The sequence below is a fragment of the Oncorhynchus masou genome, chromosome 16 (genome assembly GCF_036934945.1).
Source record: "Oncorhynchus masou masou isolate Uvic2021 chromosome 16, UVic_Omas_1.1, whole genome shotgun sequence".
Lineage (NCBI taxonomy): Eukaryota > Metazoa > Chordata > Actinopteri > Salmoniformes > Salmonidae > Oncorhynchus > Oncorhynchus masou.
Genome location: NC_088227.1, coordinates 44,707,370 through 44,724,778, shown reverse-complemented (window position 1 = coordinate 44,724,778; position 17,409 = coordinate 44,707,370). Strand labels below are relative to the sequence as shown.

Sequence of the window (17,409 nt, the reverse complement as noted above, 5' to 3'; positions counted from 1 at the left end):
ATTTTGTAATTCTCCATCCCTTCAGCCAATGAAAACTTCTCCCGACATGCAGGCTTCTTCTATGACAGTGTGGCAGTTTGTGGTGGTCTGCAGCTGTGATGCTAATGGATGGGAGTGTTTACAGGAAGGATGCTGTTGTATTAGTCGAAGTGATTTAAAGGAGGATGATGAGAGAGGTGGGGGGGTAGAGAGAGAGAGGTGAGGGGTAGAGAGAGAGAGAGTGGGGGAGTAGAGAGAGAGAGAGGGGGGGGGGTAGAGAGAGAGAGGTGGGGGGTAGAGAGAGAGAGAGAGAGAGGTGGGGGGGTAGAGAAAGAGAGGTGGGGGGTAGAGAGAGAGAGAGAGAGAGGTGGGGGGTAGAGAGAGTGGGGGGTAGAGAGAGAGAGGTGGGGGGTAGAGAGAGAGAGGTGGGGGGGGTAGAGAGAGAGAGTGGGGGGGTAGAGAGAGAGAGGTGGGGGGGGGGTAGAGAGAGAGAGAGGTGGGGGGGGTAGAGAGAGAGAGAGGGGGGGGGTAGAGAGAGAGAAGTGGGGGGGTAGAGAGAGAGAGAGAGGTGGGGGGTAGAGAGAGAGAGAGAGAGGTGGGGGGTAGAGAGAGAGAGAGGTGGGGGTAGAGAGAGAGAGAGGTGGGGGGTAGAGAGAGAGAGGTGGGGGGTAGAGAGAGTGGGGGGGTAGAGAGAGAGAGAGGTGGGGGGTAGAGAGAGAGAGGTGGGGGGGTAGAGAGAGAGGTAAACACCAAATTGAGACTCTGCACGCAGAATTCTGCAAAAATATCCTCCGTGTACAACGTAGAACACCAAATAATGCATGCAGAGCAGAATTAGGCCGATACCCACTAATTATCAAAATCCAGAAAAGAGACGTTAAATTCTACAACCACCTAAAAGGAAGCGATTCCCAAACCTTCTATAACAAAGCCATCGCCTACAGAGAGATGAACCTGGAGAAGAGTCCCCTAAGCAAGCTGGTCCTGGGGCTCTGTTCACAAACACAAACACACCCTACAGAGCCCCAGGACAGCAGCACAATTAGACCCAACCAAATCATGAGAAAACAAAAAGATAATTACTTGACACATTGGAAAGAATTAACAAAAAAACCCAGCAAACAAGAATGTTATTTGTCCCTAAACAGAGAGTACACAGCGGCAGAATACCTGACCACTGTGACTGACCCAAACTTAAGGAAAGCTTTGACTATGTACAGACTCAGTGAGCATAGCCTTGCTATTGAGAAAGGCCGCCGTAGGCAGACATGGCTCTCAAGAGAAGACAGGCTATGTGCTCACTGCCCACAAAATGAGGTGGAAACTGAGCTGCACTTCCTAACCTCCTGCCCAATGTATGCCCATATTAGAGAGACATATTTCCCTCAGATTACACAGATCCACAAAGAATTCGAAAACAAATCCAATTTTGAAACGTAGGTTTATTCAGTAGAAAACATCATGGACACTCAGTCATCATGGTAAGTTTACAAACATATGTTATGATAAATTTAAACTTGTATCTCATTATGGTAAATGGTGAAATAGGTTTAGCTAGTTATAGAATTGTAATGGCTTTAGCAGATAAATAGAAAAGATGATCAGTATTTACCTGGCTAAAAGAGAAGGAATATAATAATAAATATATAATATAATAAGAAGAAGAAGAAGAAGAATATAATAATCTATTGTTTACAGGAAACTCATTCAACAATTTTAGATGAAGTTGTGTGACTGGGGAGTGAAATATAAAGTGGAGACAGGACTGGGGAGTGAAATATAAAGTGGAGACAGGACTGGGGAGTGAAATATAAAGTGGAGACAGGACTGGGGAGTGAAATATAAAGTGGAGACAGGACTGGGGAGTGAAATATAAAGTGGAGACAGGACTGGGGAGTGAAATATAAAGTGGAGACAGGACTGGGGAGTGAAATATAAAGTGGGTGATAAAATTAATTAACAATCATTTTGATCAAAATGTGCAAATTCTCCAAACAGATCATCAAGGTAGATGGATGATTTTAAATATGTTATTGAACCATAAACAGCTTTGGCTCATCAATGTTCTTGGGGACCTTCAATGCTGCAGACAGTTGTTGGTACCTTTCCCCAGATCTGTGCCTCGACACAATCCTGTCTCAGAGCTCTACGGACGATTCCTTCGACCGCATGGCTTGGTTTTTGCTCTGACATGCACTGTCAACTGTGGGATCTGATATAGACTGGTGTGTGCCTTTCCAATCAATTGAATTTACCACAGGTGGCGCCCAATCAAGTTGTAGAAACATCTCAAGGATGATCAATGGAAACAGGATGCACTTGAGCTCAATTTCAAGTCTCATAGCAAAGGCTCTGAATACTGATGTAAATACGGTATAGTTATTAGTGGATCCGTCTATTTCTGTGTGTGTGTGTGTGTGTGTGTGTGTGTGTGTGTGTGTGTGTGTGTGTGTGTGTGTGTGTGTGTGTGTGTGTGTGTGTGTGTGTGTGTGTGTGTGTGTGTGTGTGTGTGAGTGTATCATTTTTTATAAATCTACAAATGTTTAAAAAAAATCTGTTTTCACTTTGTCATTATGGAGTATTGTGATGTCATTATGGGGTATTGTGATGTCATTATGGGGTATTGTGATGTCATTATGGGGTATTGTGATGTCATTATGGAGTATTGTGTGTAGATTGACAAGGGAAAAAATGTATTTAATCCATTTTAGTTTAAGGCTGCAAAGTAACAAAACGTGGAAAAAGTCAAGGGTCTGAATACTTTCCTAAAGCTCTGTGTAAAGCTCTGGGGGATACAAATGTTGCTGTGAAGAGACAGAATCATTCAATCATTTGTTTTGGTCCAGGTAGCTTGTTTTTGGTCACAGGTCCAGGAATGGCTGAAGAATTGTAACATTTATCTGTAGATAACACTGCACTACTGGCTGATCGGAAAAGTCTTAGTCAATCGATCAATAATATAATAACAAAATATATGAGAATAGAAAGTTTCAGAAGTTTTGTGAAACATCATATCATAGTTGAAAAATATATGGCAAATCAAAACTGGATGTTCTTTCAGAGATAGATGGGAAGGATTGATGGTAGCTGAAGGTAAGGACTAAAAACAAACAAAAATGATAACTAATGTCAAATATACTATTTTCTGTAAAATGTATATAGTATGTATAAACTGGAAGTAGAAGCCTAAGTGTTGTTGTCCATTAGTTTACTCCCATTAGGTGACGGGTGGTAGAGTTAGTGGAAAATTATATATATACTGTAAATATTTATAGAACAAATATGAAGCTGCACTGCATCTCAGTGTAAGAGGGCGTCACTACAGTTCCTGGTTCGAAATCCAAGATGTATCACATCCGGCCGTGATTGGGAGTCCCAATGGGGGTTAGGTTGTCATTGTAAATAATGATTTGTTCTTCACTGACTTGCTTAGTTAAATAAAGGTTCAACATTTTATTTTTTAAATAACGTCGCAGCTAAAAGTTGCAAATGACACAATTTAAAGACATGCTTCTCTATGCTGAGATTTTCCGTTTCTAATTTTTATTTATTTTTTACCCCTTTTTCTCCCCAATTGTTGTAGTAGCTACTATCTTGTCTCATCGCTACAACTCCCATACGGCTCGGGAGAGACGAAAGTTGAAAGTCATGTGTCCTCCGATACACAACCCAACCAGCCATACTGCTTCTTAACACAGCTTATCCAACCCGGAAGCCAGCCGCAAACTCCCCCAGGCTTGGAGTGTTAAAGTCCAACAAGTCCTCCATACCTCCTTCTCTCTATCACCTGCAGTGGCGGAAAACTTGTTGGCCCATCCCTCTTTAGCCGCTCGAACACCCTCCTTACCATCTCAGACAGTGTCTCCTGGACATTCCCAAGGAATCTCTCCAGCAGCCTAAGAGACGTTATTCCTGTTGGTCGCTTCTGCACGGTGGCTGATTGAACCGATCTCAAAAGGAGGGCTGGATTGTGGAGGATAGGCTCCTCCCACAGCCCAGGCCCCACCCCTTTCTCATGTGGGCCTCAGCAGCTGCAGAGTAAAAATCAGAGAAACCTGCTGTACTCAGCCTCTCCGGCTTCATGAGGAACAGCTGCCGGTCCTAATCCACCAGCTCTCCTCAGCAGTGCGCATGCTGGTTCAACTCCAGCTGACATCCGTATGGTACAGCAGTCTCTGCAGTGTCTGTGCCGCCTTTAGTCGGAAAGCAGCCACCCTGCCACCCTTCCACCAGGCCCTGTCGTCCTTCATGGACAGACATGTACAACACTGCCGCCGTCAGCTCGACCAGAAAAGAAATCCAACAGCGTTGCAAGTCTGCGAGCATACCGGCGGGGCAGTTTTGATACTACTGCTTGTGACAGCCCCTGCCAGTTCTTCCTGACCCACCTGTCCGAGCCCAGGTACACCCCCAAAATGTTAAGCCCTTCAGAACCCCACTGCAAACCTTTCTGGAAGCAGAAGGGGGGACTATCCCTTCTTTGCCCACATAACAGAGCTTTGCTCTTGCCCCAGTTCACCTTAGCTGATGAAGCTCCTTCCTTCAGACTAGTGTCTATTGCCTGCATATCCTGCCCATCCCTGACCATCACAGAAACGTAACCTGCATACGCCGACACTGATACTCTCGACAAGTCCAACACGTCCCTGATTAAGAACAAGTTGTACGTGATTGAGCGTCCCGGTACACAATATGTCTGGCCCTTGTGTACTGTTAACGAGGACCTCGGCAAATATCTTGTAGTCCACACAGAGCAATGCCACACGACTCTCCTATACCGACGTACTCGCGCACCGCGCAAATTAATTCCAGTCCGATTATTCCCCAGAATTCTTTATAAAACTCCACTGGGAGTCCATCGACCTCCTGGCTGGGGGACATCTGGGTTACGGCCTCTGCCAGTTCATGGGACAACAGAGCAATGTCCATTTTATCCCTGCCAGAGAGAGCTTAGGGAGTTCTGCGAATAAGACCTGAGCACACGTAGGATCATGCAGTTCTGCCCTAAACAACACAGTATAGAACAGTTCACTCCTGCGGCTCCTCCCACCACAGAGGATAGGCTCCTCCCACCACAGAGGATAGGCTCCTCCCACCACATATGATAGGCTCCTCCCACCACAGAGGATAGGCTCCTCCCACCACATATGATAGGCTCCTCCCACCACAGAGGATAGGCTCCTCCCACCACATAGGGTAGGGTCCTCCCACCACAGAGGATAGGTTCCTCCCGCCACAGAGGATAGGCTCCTCCCACCACAGAGGATAGGCTCCTCCCACCACATATGATAGGCTCCTCCCACCACAGAGGATAGGCTCCTCCCACCACATATGATAGGCTCCTCCCACCACAGAGGATAGGCTCCTCCCACCACATAGGGTAGGGTCCTCCCACCACAGAGGATAGGGTCCTCCCACCACAGAGGATAGGCTCCTCCCACCACAGAGGATAGGCTCCTCCCACCACATGGGATAGGCTCCTCCCACCACATATGATAGGCTCCTCCCACCACATAGGATAGGCTCCTCCCACCACATATGATAGGCTCCTCCCACCACATATGATAGGCTCCTCCCACCACAGAGGATAGGCTCCTCCCACCACATAGGATAGGCTCCTCCCACCACCCCCCCACCACAGAGGCCGTAGACAATGCTTCACCGCTCTGTCTTTCCAAACCAAAAAGAAGGAGCTGGGAGCATCCATCTCCTTGAGCATGACAATCCTTATTTAACCCGTCTCCTCCTCTTCATCCATCTCCTTGAGCATGGAGAACTGATCTCTTACAAGTGCTCCCTTTGTTTTAACCTGGAAAAAACAGCCCAGGTCCCTACGTAGTTCGGCTAAATTAGCCTGGACGCCTAGATTTCCTTCCCCCACCATCTCTACCTCCATCTCACGAATACTACGCTCTAGTTCCCCCAATACTCTTCTAGCGTCTGAGGATGAGAGAGCAGTAGACTGTTGACAGAAAAGCCGAATTTGGACTTTTCCCACATCCCACCATTGACTCAGAGACTCATTCTCCTCTCCCCACCTTTCCTCCAAAAAGTCTGGAAACCTGAGCAAAAAGTGGCATCTTGTAAGAGCTTTACCTTAAACGTCCAATAGGATGCCTGCCGAGGACCTGGTGAAATAGACAGCCCAGCCATGGTTATGTGGTGATCTGAAATCCCCACCAGGAGAATGGTAGCGCCCTACATGCCTATTGCTCTGATTCCTGGACATGTAAAACCGATGGGGTCGGGCTGCACTCACCCCTAGACCCAAAGACCGTTACCCACGTCTACTGTCTGGTGATGTCTCGTTCTCCAAACACCCACTAGATGAAACTGATTAATTATGTCCTTTATTAACATCCTTCACTGAGACTGAATGAAGCTCCTCCCCATTTCTATCTTTAGAAAAATCCGTCGTACAGTTCCAGTCCCCGCCGACCACCAGCGTCTCCTCAGGCGCTGCCTGTGAGAGTTCCTGTCCCCTCCGACCACCAGCGTCTCCTCAGGCGCTGCCTGTGAGAGTTCCTGTCCCCTCCGACCACCAGCGTCTCCTCAGGCGCTACCTGTGAGAGTTCCTGTCCCCTCCGACCACCAGCGTCTCCTCAGGCGCTACCTGTGAGAGTTCCTGGCCCCTCCGACCACCAGCGTCTCCTCAGGCGCTACCTGTGAGAGTTCCTGTCCCCTCCGACCACCAGCGTCTCCTCAGGCGCTACCTGTGAGAGTTCCTGTCCCCTCCGACCACCAGCGTCTCCTCAGGCGCTACCTGTGAGAGTTCCTGTCCCCTCCGACCACCAGCGTCTCCTCAGGCGCTACCTGTGAGAGTTCCTGTCCCCTCCGACCACCAGCGTCTCCTCAGGCGCTACCTGTGAGAGTTCCTGTCTAGGACTCCCAAATAGAACCCCTCTTTCTCTCCCTGTGTTAGGCGCATACACATTTATAAAGACAAAACCCATGTTGTTCATTTCTGCTTTAACTACAAGCTGTCTACTCCTACACACCTCCTTTGGGGAGCAGATTTTTACAGCCAAACCCGGTGCAAAAAAGGACTGTCTCTCCTACACTAAGATCTGTCCCATGGCTCAACACACAGACAGACCTGGTGCTAAAGGACTGTCTCCCCTGCACTAAGATCTGTCCCATGGCTCAACACACAGACAGCCCCAGTGCTAAAGGACTGTCTCCCCTGCACTAAGATCTGTCCCATGGCTCAACACACAGACAGCCCCAGTGCTAAAGGACTGTCTCTCCTGCACTAAGATCTGTCCCATGGCTCAACACACAGACAGCCCCGGTGCTAAAGGACTGTCTCCCCTGCACTAAGATCTGTCCCATGGCATTAGCTACCTAGCCACATAGCTAACGATAGCATTATCTACGTAGCCACCTAGCTAACGATAGCATTATCTACCTAGCCACCTAGCTAACGATAGCATTATCTACCTAGCCACCTAGCTAACGATAGCATTATCTACCTAGCCACCTAGCTAACGTTAGCATTAGCTACCTAGCCACCTAGCTAACGATAGCATTATCTACCTAGCCACCTAGCTAACGATAGCATTAGCAACCTAGCCACCTAGCATAGCGTTAGCTACAACAAATTTGTAATTTCGTAAAAACATATCATACGTTTGTCAAATTCCTAACATATTGTACAACTTGCAATTGTAAAGCGGAACGTATCACACGAAATTATTGACGGACATCCACAAATGAATACATACCATAGGAAATGTAACATATCTAATTGGAGCGTCTCGGATTTACATTTATTGTGTGACGTCTACCCCCTGGGTCCAGGTTGGTTTGACTGGTAATGATGCGCTGACATCAAAGTTAGCTGGCTGCCTTAATAATAATAAAGCTTTCTGGAATACCCCCAATGGTCCAATTCTGGAAGTGGGTTATTTAGAATAGATTTACAGGTAAATAGTAAGTAGTATTCTACTGCCCTCACGCCAGCCAGACAAAACAACAGCCATGAGGATCGGAACCTAACATGACCCCTGATGCCTAACACTGAACTGTGCATAACCGACTCTTAATTTAGACACAAACAACAACATCTCTCCTCTCCCCTCCCCTCCCCTCTCATTACAACTGTGGTGATGTCTGGAAAGCAAACCAGTGTGATTCTCAATGACTAAGACACTCTGTGATAGCACTTTAGAAGTACAACAAACGTCCTCACTTCACTGTTTGTTTTGAGAGAGAGAGAGAGAGAGAGAGAGAGAGAGAGAGAGAGAGAGAGAGAGAGAGGGAGAGAGAGACAGAGAGAGAGAGAGAGAGAGAGAGAGAGAGAGAGGGGGAGGGGGAGTTAGAGAAAAGGCTATTTCTGTCCCTGCCACGCTATTGTCCTCGCTTGAATGGCTTCACATCAAGGGTAGATGCATTTAGACACTGTGCCAGCTCAGTTAGGCAGACAGAGATTGTTGCTAGGCCAGCCTGCCAGCTAGTTGGCCAGACATGCAGCTCTCTCCACTACTAGGTGAAGGGGAGACTAAAGACACTACCAAATGGAGCTACACTACTAACCATGAGTATGACATCCTGGCATTTAAAGCATACTCAATTGTTGACATTGTACATACTATAAAACATTCTATTTTTGCATACCCAGTCAGAGTAGTATTTCAACTGTAAGTTATGGACAATAACTCCAAAGCTTCCAAAGACATTATATTCTCAAAAGGTCATGAGAAGGTTAACTGTATATAAAACGCTACAGCCAAATTCATAGGAATTCATGCCACATTGGCTTGTTAAATCGTCCAAAAGCTACTGTTTACCACAGAGAGAGTTCGATTCTATCTGTTCTCCCTCCCACTCTCTCTCTTTCCTGGCTGGCAAAGTACCAGGATGTTGTGTCTGGTTTTGAATCTGAATTTCGAGAATTTAATTTGAAAACTGAATGCATATGAGAGTTGAATATTTTTTTTTTTTTACCTTTATTTAACCAGGCAAGTCAGTTAAGAACAAATTCTTATTTTCAATGACGGCCTGGGAACAGTGGGTTAACTGCCTGTTCAGGGGCAGAACGACAGATTTTGTACCTTGTCAGCTCGGGGGTTTGAACTCTCAATCTTGCGGTTACTAGTCCAACGCTCTAACCACTAGGCTACACTGCCGCCTGAAACTTTGATAAACTTGGAATGTTTGTAAACTTGATACACAGACAATTAATGTAATATCTACTACATTGAAACTTGAATATATAAATATTCAATTTGAATATTCAATTAAATTGAAATGTTATGTTTTAACTGAATGCGATATTCATTCAGTTCAGTTTCCAATCATGAAATAAAATTATTCCGTTTGGGCATTACAAATTAAAAATATTCAATAAATATTCAATATCCTAATACAAATTCTAAATGATGGAATTCAAATACAATTTCTGTTGGCACTGAAATGACTCCATTTGAGACTGGGCCTTCAGTGAATGTCGAACTAAACCGAAGGCTTGAGACTGGAGAATGAATGAGTAACAGATTAAATTATTATACTGTTACCCTGTTACCCTGTTACCCTGTTACCCTGTTACGCTGTTACCCTCTTACTCTGTTACCCTGTTACAATGTTACCCTGTTACAATGTTACGCTGTTACCCTGTTACCCTGTTACTCTGTTACCCTGTTACTCTGTTACTCTGTTAATCTGTTACTCTGTTACCCTGTTACAATGTTACCCTGTTACAATGTTACGCTGTTACCCTGTTACGCTGTTACCCTGTTACACTGTTACACTGTTACCCTGTTACACTGTTACCCTGTTACCCTGTTACTCTGTTACCCTGTTACACTGTTACCCTGTTACACTGTTACACTGTTACCCTGTTACACTGTTACCCTGTTACCCTGTTACTCTGTTACCCTGTTACCCTGTTACCCTGTTACTCTGTTACCCTGTTACCCTGTTACCCTGTTACCCTGTTACTCTGTTACCCTGTTACACTGTTACCCCGTTACCCTGTTACTCCGTTACCCTGTTACTCTGTTACATTGTTACACCGTTACTCTGTTACCTTGTTACTCTGTTACCCTGTTACCCTGTTACCCCATTACTCTGTTACCTTGTTACCCTGTTACAATGTTACCCTGTTACAATGTTACACTGTTGAGCGTGAAAAACCCATGAGCGTTGCAGTTCTTGACACAAACCGGTGCGCCTGGCACCTACCACCATACCCCGTTCAAAGACACTTCAATATTTTGTCTTGTCCATTCACCCTCTGAATGGCACACACACACAATCAATGTCTCAACTGTCTCAAGGCTTAAAAATCCTTCCCCAACCTGTCTCCTCCCCTTCATCTACACTGATTGAAGTGGATTTAACAAGTGACATCAATAAGGGATCATATCTTTCACCTGGATTCACCTGGTCAGTCTGTCATGGAAAGAGCAGGTGTTCCTTATGTTTTGTACACTCCATGTATTGTCTTGGCCTGTGTGTGTGTGTGTGTGTGTGTGTGTGTGTGTGTGTGTGTGTGTGTGTGTGTGTGTGTGTGTGTGTGTGTGTGTGTGTGTGTGTGTGTGTGTGTGTCCGTGTCCGTGTCCGTGTGTGTGTGTGCACTCACATGCAGCAAAAGGGAAAGTGAGACGTTTGTTTGATCAATAATCGTCAACACGTCAGACACAGTTTCAAATCAAGAAATCCAAGTTCAATTTATTGACAAGACAAAAGGAGCTGATTGTGGACTACGGGAAACGGAGGGCTGAGCAAGCCCCCATTCTCATCGATGGGGCTGTTGTGGAGACCCGTTGAGAGCTTCAAGTTCCACTGTGTCCATATCACTATGGACCTATCATGTTCCAAACACACCAACACAGTCGTGAAGAGGGCACGACAACGTCTCTTCCCCCTCAGGAAGCTGAAAAGATTTGGTACTGGCCCTCGGGTCCTCAAAACATTCTACAGCTGCACCATTGAGAGCATATTGATTGGCTGCATCACCGCTTGGTATGACAACTGCTCGGGCACCCGACCGCAAGGAGCCACAGAGGGTAGTCCGTATGGCCCAGTACATTACTGGGGCCGAGCTCCCTGCCATCCAGGACCTCTACACCAGGCGGTGTCAGAGGAAGGCCCTTAAAAATGGTCAATGACTCCAGCCACCTAAGTCATAGACTGTTCTCTCTGCTACCGCACGACAAGTGGTACCGGAGCGCCTAGTCTGGAAACAAAAAGCCCCTGAACAGCTTCTTCTCCAAAGCCATAAGACTGCTGAACAGTTAATTAAATGGCTACCCAGACATTCTACTTTTCACCCCCTACCTACATGTACATAGTACTCTAATCAATCACCGAACCGAACCTACATGTACATAGTACTCTAATCAATCACCGAACCAAACCTACATGTACATAGTACTCTAATCAATCACCGAACCAAACCTACATGTACATAGTACTCTGATCAATCACCGAACCAAACCTTCATGTACATAGTACTCTAATCAATCACCGAACCAAACCTACATGTACATCGTACTCTAATCAATCACCGAACCGAACCTACATGTACATAGTACTCTAATCAATCACCAAACCAAACCTACATGTACATAGTACTCTAATCAATCAATCACCGAACCAAACCTACATGTACATAGTACTCTAATCAATCACCGAACCAAACCTACATGTACATAGTACTCTAATCAATCACCGAACCAAACCAAACCCACATGTACATAGTACTCTAATCAATCACCGAACCAAACCCACATGTACATAGTACTCTAATCAATCACCGAACCAAACCTACATGTACATAGTACTCTAATCAATCACCGAACCAAACCTACATGTACATAGTACTCTAATCAATCACCGAACCAAACCTACATGTACATAGTACTCTAATCAATCACCAAACCAAACCTACATGTACATAGTACTCTAATCAATCACCGAACCAAACCTACATGTACATAGTACTCTAATCAATCACCAAACCAAACCTACATGTACATAGTACTCTAATCAATCACCGAACCAAACCTACATGTACATAGTACTCTAATCAATCACCAAACCAAACCTACATGTACATAGTACTCTAATCAATCACCAAACCAAACCTACATGTACATAGTACTCTAATCAATCACCGAACCAAACCTACATGTACATAGTACTCTAATCAATCACCAAACCAAACCTACATGTACATAGTACTCTAATCAATCACCGAACCAAACCTACATGTACATAGTACTCTAATCAATCACCAAACCAAACCTACATGTACATAGTACTCTAATCAATCACCAAACCAAACCTACATGTACATAGTACTCTAATCAATCACCGAACCAAACCTACATGTACATAGTACTCTAATCAATCACCGAACCAAACCTACATGTACATAGTACTCTGATCAATCACCGAACCAAACCTACATGTACATAGTACTCTAATCAATCACCGAACCAAACCCACATGTACATAGTACTCTAATCAATCACCGAACCAAACCTACATGTACATAGTACTCTAATCAATCACCAAACCAACCCTACATGTACATAGTACTCTAATCAATCACCGAACCAACCCTACATGTGAATCACCTCCATCACCAACCCCAACTACCTCGCCCTCCACTACACTGACTCAGTACCGGTTCTCCTTGTATATATCCTCATTATTGTTATTTTATTGTGTTACTATTTTCTTTTGAGCTATTTGTTCATTTTCTTACTTTTTTAAAACTGCATTGTTGGAAAAGGTCTTGTAAGTAAGCATTTCACTGTAAAAGTTTACACTTGTTTTTGGCGCATACAAGTAGCTCGGGAAGACTGACGACATAGTGACGTTTTAATGCCTATTAGCGCTACAGTACTACATGTAGATGTAGATGTAGATGCTGCTGAACGTCACCGTGGATTAAGTTTTTCTCACACAACTGATTCAAATCAAAGACTAAATGAGGAGTTGATTAGTTGAGTCAAGTGGGTGAGTCCTAGAGACAGCAGAAAGAAACTGGGGACCAGGGTTGAGAAACCTGCTGTAGACTAGAAAAACTCAACCATGGATTGAGTATTTTTGATTTAAAAAATAAAATAAAAAGAAAACTGTTCCCTTCCTGTACAGTTCAGACTGTGGATACATGTTGCTTAAGTTGTTTTTTTGTTGTGTTTTTCCATCCTGAAATTTCGACTTAGTAGCTCCACTGACTGTAATTTCCACCATATTCAAGAGATACCAGTGCCTTGCGAAAGTATTCGGCCCCCTTGAACTTTGCGACCTTTTTGCCACATTTCAGGCTTCAAACATAAAGATATAAAACTGTATTTTTTTGTGAAGAATCAACAACAAGTGGGACACAATCATGAAGTGGAACGACATTTATTGGATATTTCAAACTTTTTTAACATATAGTTTGAGATTTTGGCAATGCAGCCTTTTACTTCCCCAGAGTCGGAATGAACAGAAATAGATAACGTGCTAACTGTTCCCGTTGACTTCCAGTCATTGTGCTGATGCTAGTTAGCATTGGCTCGTGAAACTAGCTATAAGTTCCTTCATACTGGACACAATAACGGTATCCACGATGGTATTCTGTGTCAGCTAGCGATATTCAAAAAATAAATATTTTTCACATGAAAAAAATTCCACAAAATATTTCCCCCCCAAAAAATGTTAATTAAAAACAAATGTGGAACCCCTGCATACCTTGGTGGACCGCTCGGGGACCGCAGACCCCAGTTTGAAAACCTCTGAACTAGACTTAATCTCCTCTCTTCCTTCCTTCCTTCCTTCCTTCCTTCCTTCCTTCCTTCCTTCCTTCCTTCCTTGCTTCCTTCCTTCCTTCCTTCCTTTCTCTCCACGTCTCCTCTGTCAGGTACATCCGTACCATGTACCTGGGCATCCAGAGTCATCGTCGGAAGGAGAACCAGAGGCGGTTCTACTGGGCCATGATGTATGAGTACGCTGATGTCAACATGCTGCGTCTGCTGGAGACCTTCCTGGAGTCAGCTCCTCAGCTGGTCCTGCAGCTCTGTATCATGATCCAGAGGAACCGGGCTGATACCCTGCAATGTAAGAAGAATAGGGGTTCCACAGGGCTCTGTGTTGGGTTAAATATCATTATTATTATTGATATTTGTGAGCAAACTTTCAACATTCATTCTTTCTGATTGTAGGTATCAAAGAATACTCTTGAATATCCCATTCTCCGATTTCGACACAAAACATGCATTGGAAATTTGATATTAAGTGCCATTTTGATTCAAACTGTTTCGTGTGTGAAAAATAATATGGGGAAAGTTTCACCAAATAAGAAACGTTTTACTTTTCTGAATGTTGAAGTATACAGCATACAGTATTTATTGTGGAGCTCAATCGATGGGAGCTGTAATGCCAGACCAATTCTCATATTGCAGGCGATAGCAGAGCATCGACTGCTATGCTGATGTTATTGCTGATGTCAATGCTGATCAACATGGTGTAGTAAACAAGAAATAATAATAATAATAATAATAATAATAATAATCTAATATAGAAACCGCACAAGTAGTGTGTTTTAACCATCAATAATGTTTCTGAATATCACACTATTTTAGAGCGTAACAATTTGATTCACTCGTTCACTGCAATGAATATGCATATTCAAATTTACGTTTGGCTAGTTCAATATTTCATTAAATAGTTTATTAGAATATTTAGCTAAAATGACATGATGTGTTTAATTTGATTATTCTTTGAGTCAAGGAATAAATCAGCATTGTTTTACATAAATTATTTATCACCAGTTTATCATCAAACAGTTCGACTGACCTGCAGACACTGATTCTTCATTTCTCTCAGGCAGAAATGATCACTTTGTCTTCTCTCTATTCCTCCCCCTCTCTCTCTCTCTCTCTCTCTCTCTCTCTCTCCCTCTCTCTCTCTCTGTCTCTCTCTCTCTCTCTCTCTTAATTGTTCTCTCTGTTCATTACTTTTTTCTGCTCTGCCACTCTCTCTCTCTCTCCCCCCTCTCTCTCCCCTTCTCTCTCTCTCTCTCTCTCTCTCCCTCCCTCTCTCTTAATTGTTCTCTCTGTTCATTACTTTTTTCTGCTCTGCCACTCTCTCTCTCTCTCTCTCCCCCCTCTCTCTCCCACTCTTTCTCACTCTTCTTTCCTCTCTCTTACTCGCCTTATCTCTCTCTTTCTCACTCCCCTTCTCTCTCTCTCTCTCTCTCTCTCTCTCTCTCTCTCTCTCTCTCTCTCTCTCTCTCCCTCTCCTCTCCCCCAGGTATGTCTGTGCTTGCCTCTCTGCTGTCTCTATCCTGGGTGCTGGCCTCCTATCACAAGCTCCTGCGTGACTCCCGTGACGACAAGAAGAGTCTGAGCTATCGTGGGGCCCTGGTACACCTGTTCTGGCGTCTCTTCACCATCTCTTCCCGGGTCCTCTCCTTTGCCCTGTTCGCCTCCGTGTTCCATCTCTACTTCGGCATCTTCGTGGTGCTGCACTGGTGCGCCATGGCCTTCTGGGTAATCCACGGTGGCACCGACTTCTGCATGTCCAAGTGGGAGGAAGTCCTGTTTAACATGGTTGTGGGCGTGGTCTACGTGTTCTGCTGGTTCAACGTGAGAGAGGGTCGGACGCGCTACCGTATGGTCACCTACTACACCGTGGTGCTACTGGAGAACGCCGTGCTCACCGCGCTCTGGTACGCCTACCGCGACCCCGCCACCACCGACGCATACGCCGGCTCCGCCCTCTGCAGCGTCTTCCTGTGCTTCGCCTCGGGCGTGGCCTGCATGGTGCTGTATTACGGGGTGCTGCACCCCATGGGCCCAGGGCTCCGGGTCCTGGCCTCCTCCTGCTGCGCTGAACTGCTGTGGGGGCTCCCCCTGCCCCCTGAGGCCGAACCCATGGCCCCCACCCCAGGTCCCAGAGGCTCCCAGGCCACCCCGACACGGGCCATGGCAGGGGACTATGAAGGAGAGTATGAAGCGGCTACGGACACCTGTCTGCCTGTGTTCCAGGTGAGGTCCACGGAGCCGGTGGGCGCGGCCGGGAGACCCATCCGGCCAGAGGGGCCCCTCATCAAGATAGACATGCCCAGAAAGCGCTACCCGGCCTGGGACGCACACTTTGTGGACCGGCGACTGCGCAGGACCATAAACGTACTGCAGTACATCAGCCCCAACGCGGTGGGCATCAGGTATAGGGATGGACCGCTTCTCTATGAGTTACTGCAGTACGAGTCCTCTCTCTGAAGGAAAACTCTTCCTTCCTTCCTTCCTTCCTTCCTTCCTTCCTTCCTTCCTTCCTACTCTCTCTCTCTCTGTCTGTCTCTCTCTCTCTCTGTCTCTCTCTCTCTGTCTCTCTCTCTCTCTGTCTCTCTCTCTCTCTCTCTCTCTCTCTCTCTCTCTCTCTAGTTCTGTTCTTTCTTTCATTGGATCTTCTCCCCACGTCTTCATTTGGTGCTCTTACTCTTTACCTTCCCTCATCCAGTCCTCTGCAGGAACCCTGTGTGTGTGTGTGTGTGTGTGTGTGTGTGTGTGTGTGTGTGTGTGTGTGTGTGTGTGTGTGTGTGTGTGTGTGTGTGTGTGTGTGTGTGTGTGTGTGTGTGTGTGTGTGTGTGTGTGTGTGTGTGTGTTGTGAACTCTACCAAGAAACTGTCAAGACTACTATACAATACAATACAATACAATACAATCATACTATATTTTGGGAAAACAAAACATGCAGAGAAAAAGATCTATCTGATTTCTTAAATCCTTGGTTCTTAGCCCGTTATCTGTCTGTGTGTCTGTCTGAGCGTGTATGACTCTATAACTACCAAGTGTTTTCATATACTGTGTTGATGATGATGATATTACCTGTGTGGTAGGGGGGGGGGGGGCGGGGATATGTTGTTCCTGTCATGTGACCCGGTGCAATGCCTGATGGGAATGATGGAGGAGGGTTGAAGCTGCACCACGACACTAAGCTTACTGCCATATCTTTAGAGAATTGAACTCTTACAAGGGGTGAACATAGATGACAGACTATCAGACCAAATAAAGAAGCCCTCACAGTTGAGAAGCACACAGGTGTCAGATTACAAAAGGAACACATAGGTACAATAAGACATTTTTTATTTTAAATGTCTGCACAACATGCTACTACGAACGTTGACCATCGCCTCCCCAGCCTTAGACAATGTGGAGTATCAGGCCATTCTTTCTGCAGCGGCTATCCTTAAGCACAGGTCTAGGACCAGCTCTCTCTTCGCCAAATCCTCACGTCCATTGTTTGACGGGAGAATAGGCTAAACTGACCTTGAATCAGAGCTTATAGGCATAAGTTCCACCAATACAGTGACAAACAGGGGCCTCTGCTGGTAGCAGTCGGTCACAGCGTGCTCGATGTGGCCAAGCTATGGCAGCGTTTGTCAGCTCCAGTCCTCTGGTACCACCGACTAAACATACTCTGGTTGTGGCC

The 17,409-nt window shown here is 45.5% G+C and overlaps 1 protein-coding gene across 1 annotated transcript in view; it reads left to right on the top strand.

The window, feature by feature from the left end:
- The window catches only part of LOC135557999 (XK-related protein 6), a 103,682-nt gene extending 87,483 nt beyond the window's left edge, over positions 1-16,199 (top strand). The window contains exons 2-3 of the mRNA XM_064991761.1: positions 13,838-14,034; positions 15,229-16,199. Of these exons, the coding sequence (XP_064847833.1) occupies positions 13,838-14,034; positions 15,229-16,199 (1,168 nt within the window). The remainder of the gene's footprint in view (positions 1-13,837; positions 14,035-15,228) is intronic.
- The last annotated feature ends 1,210 nt before the right edge of the window (positions 16,200-17,409 follow it).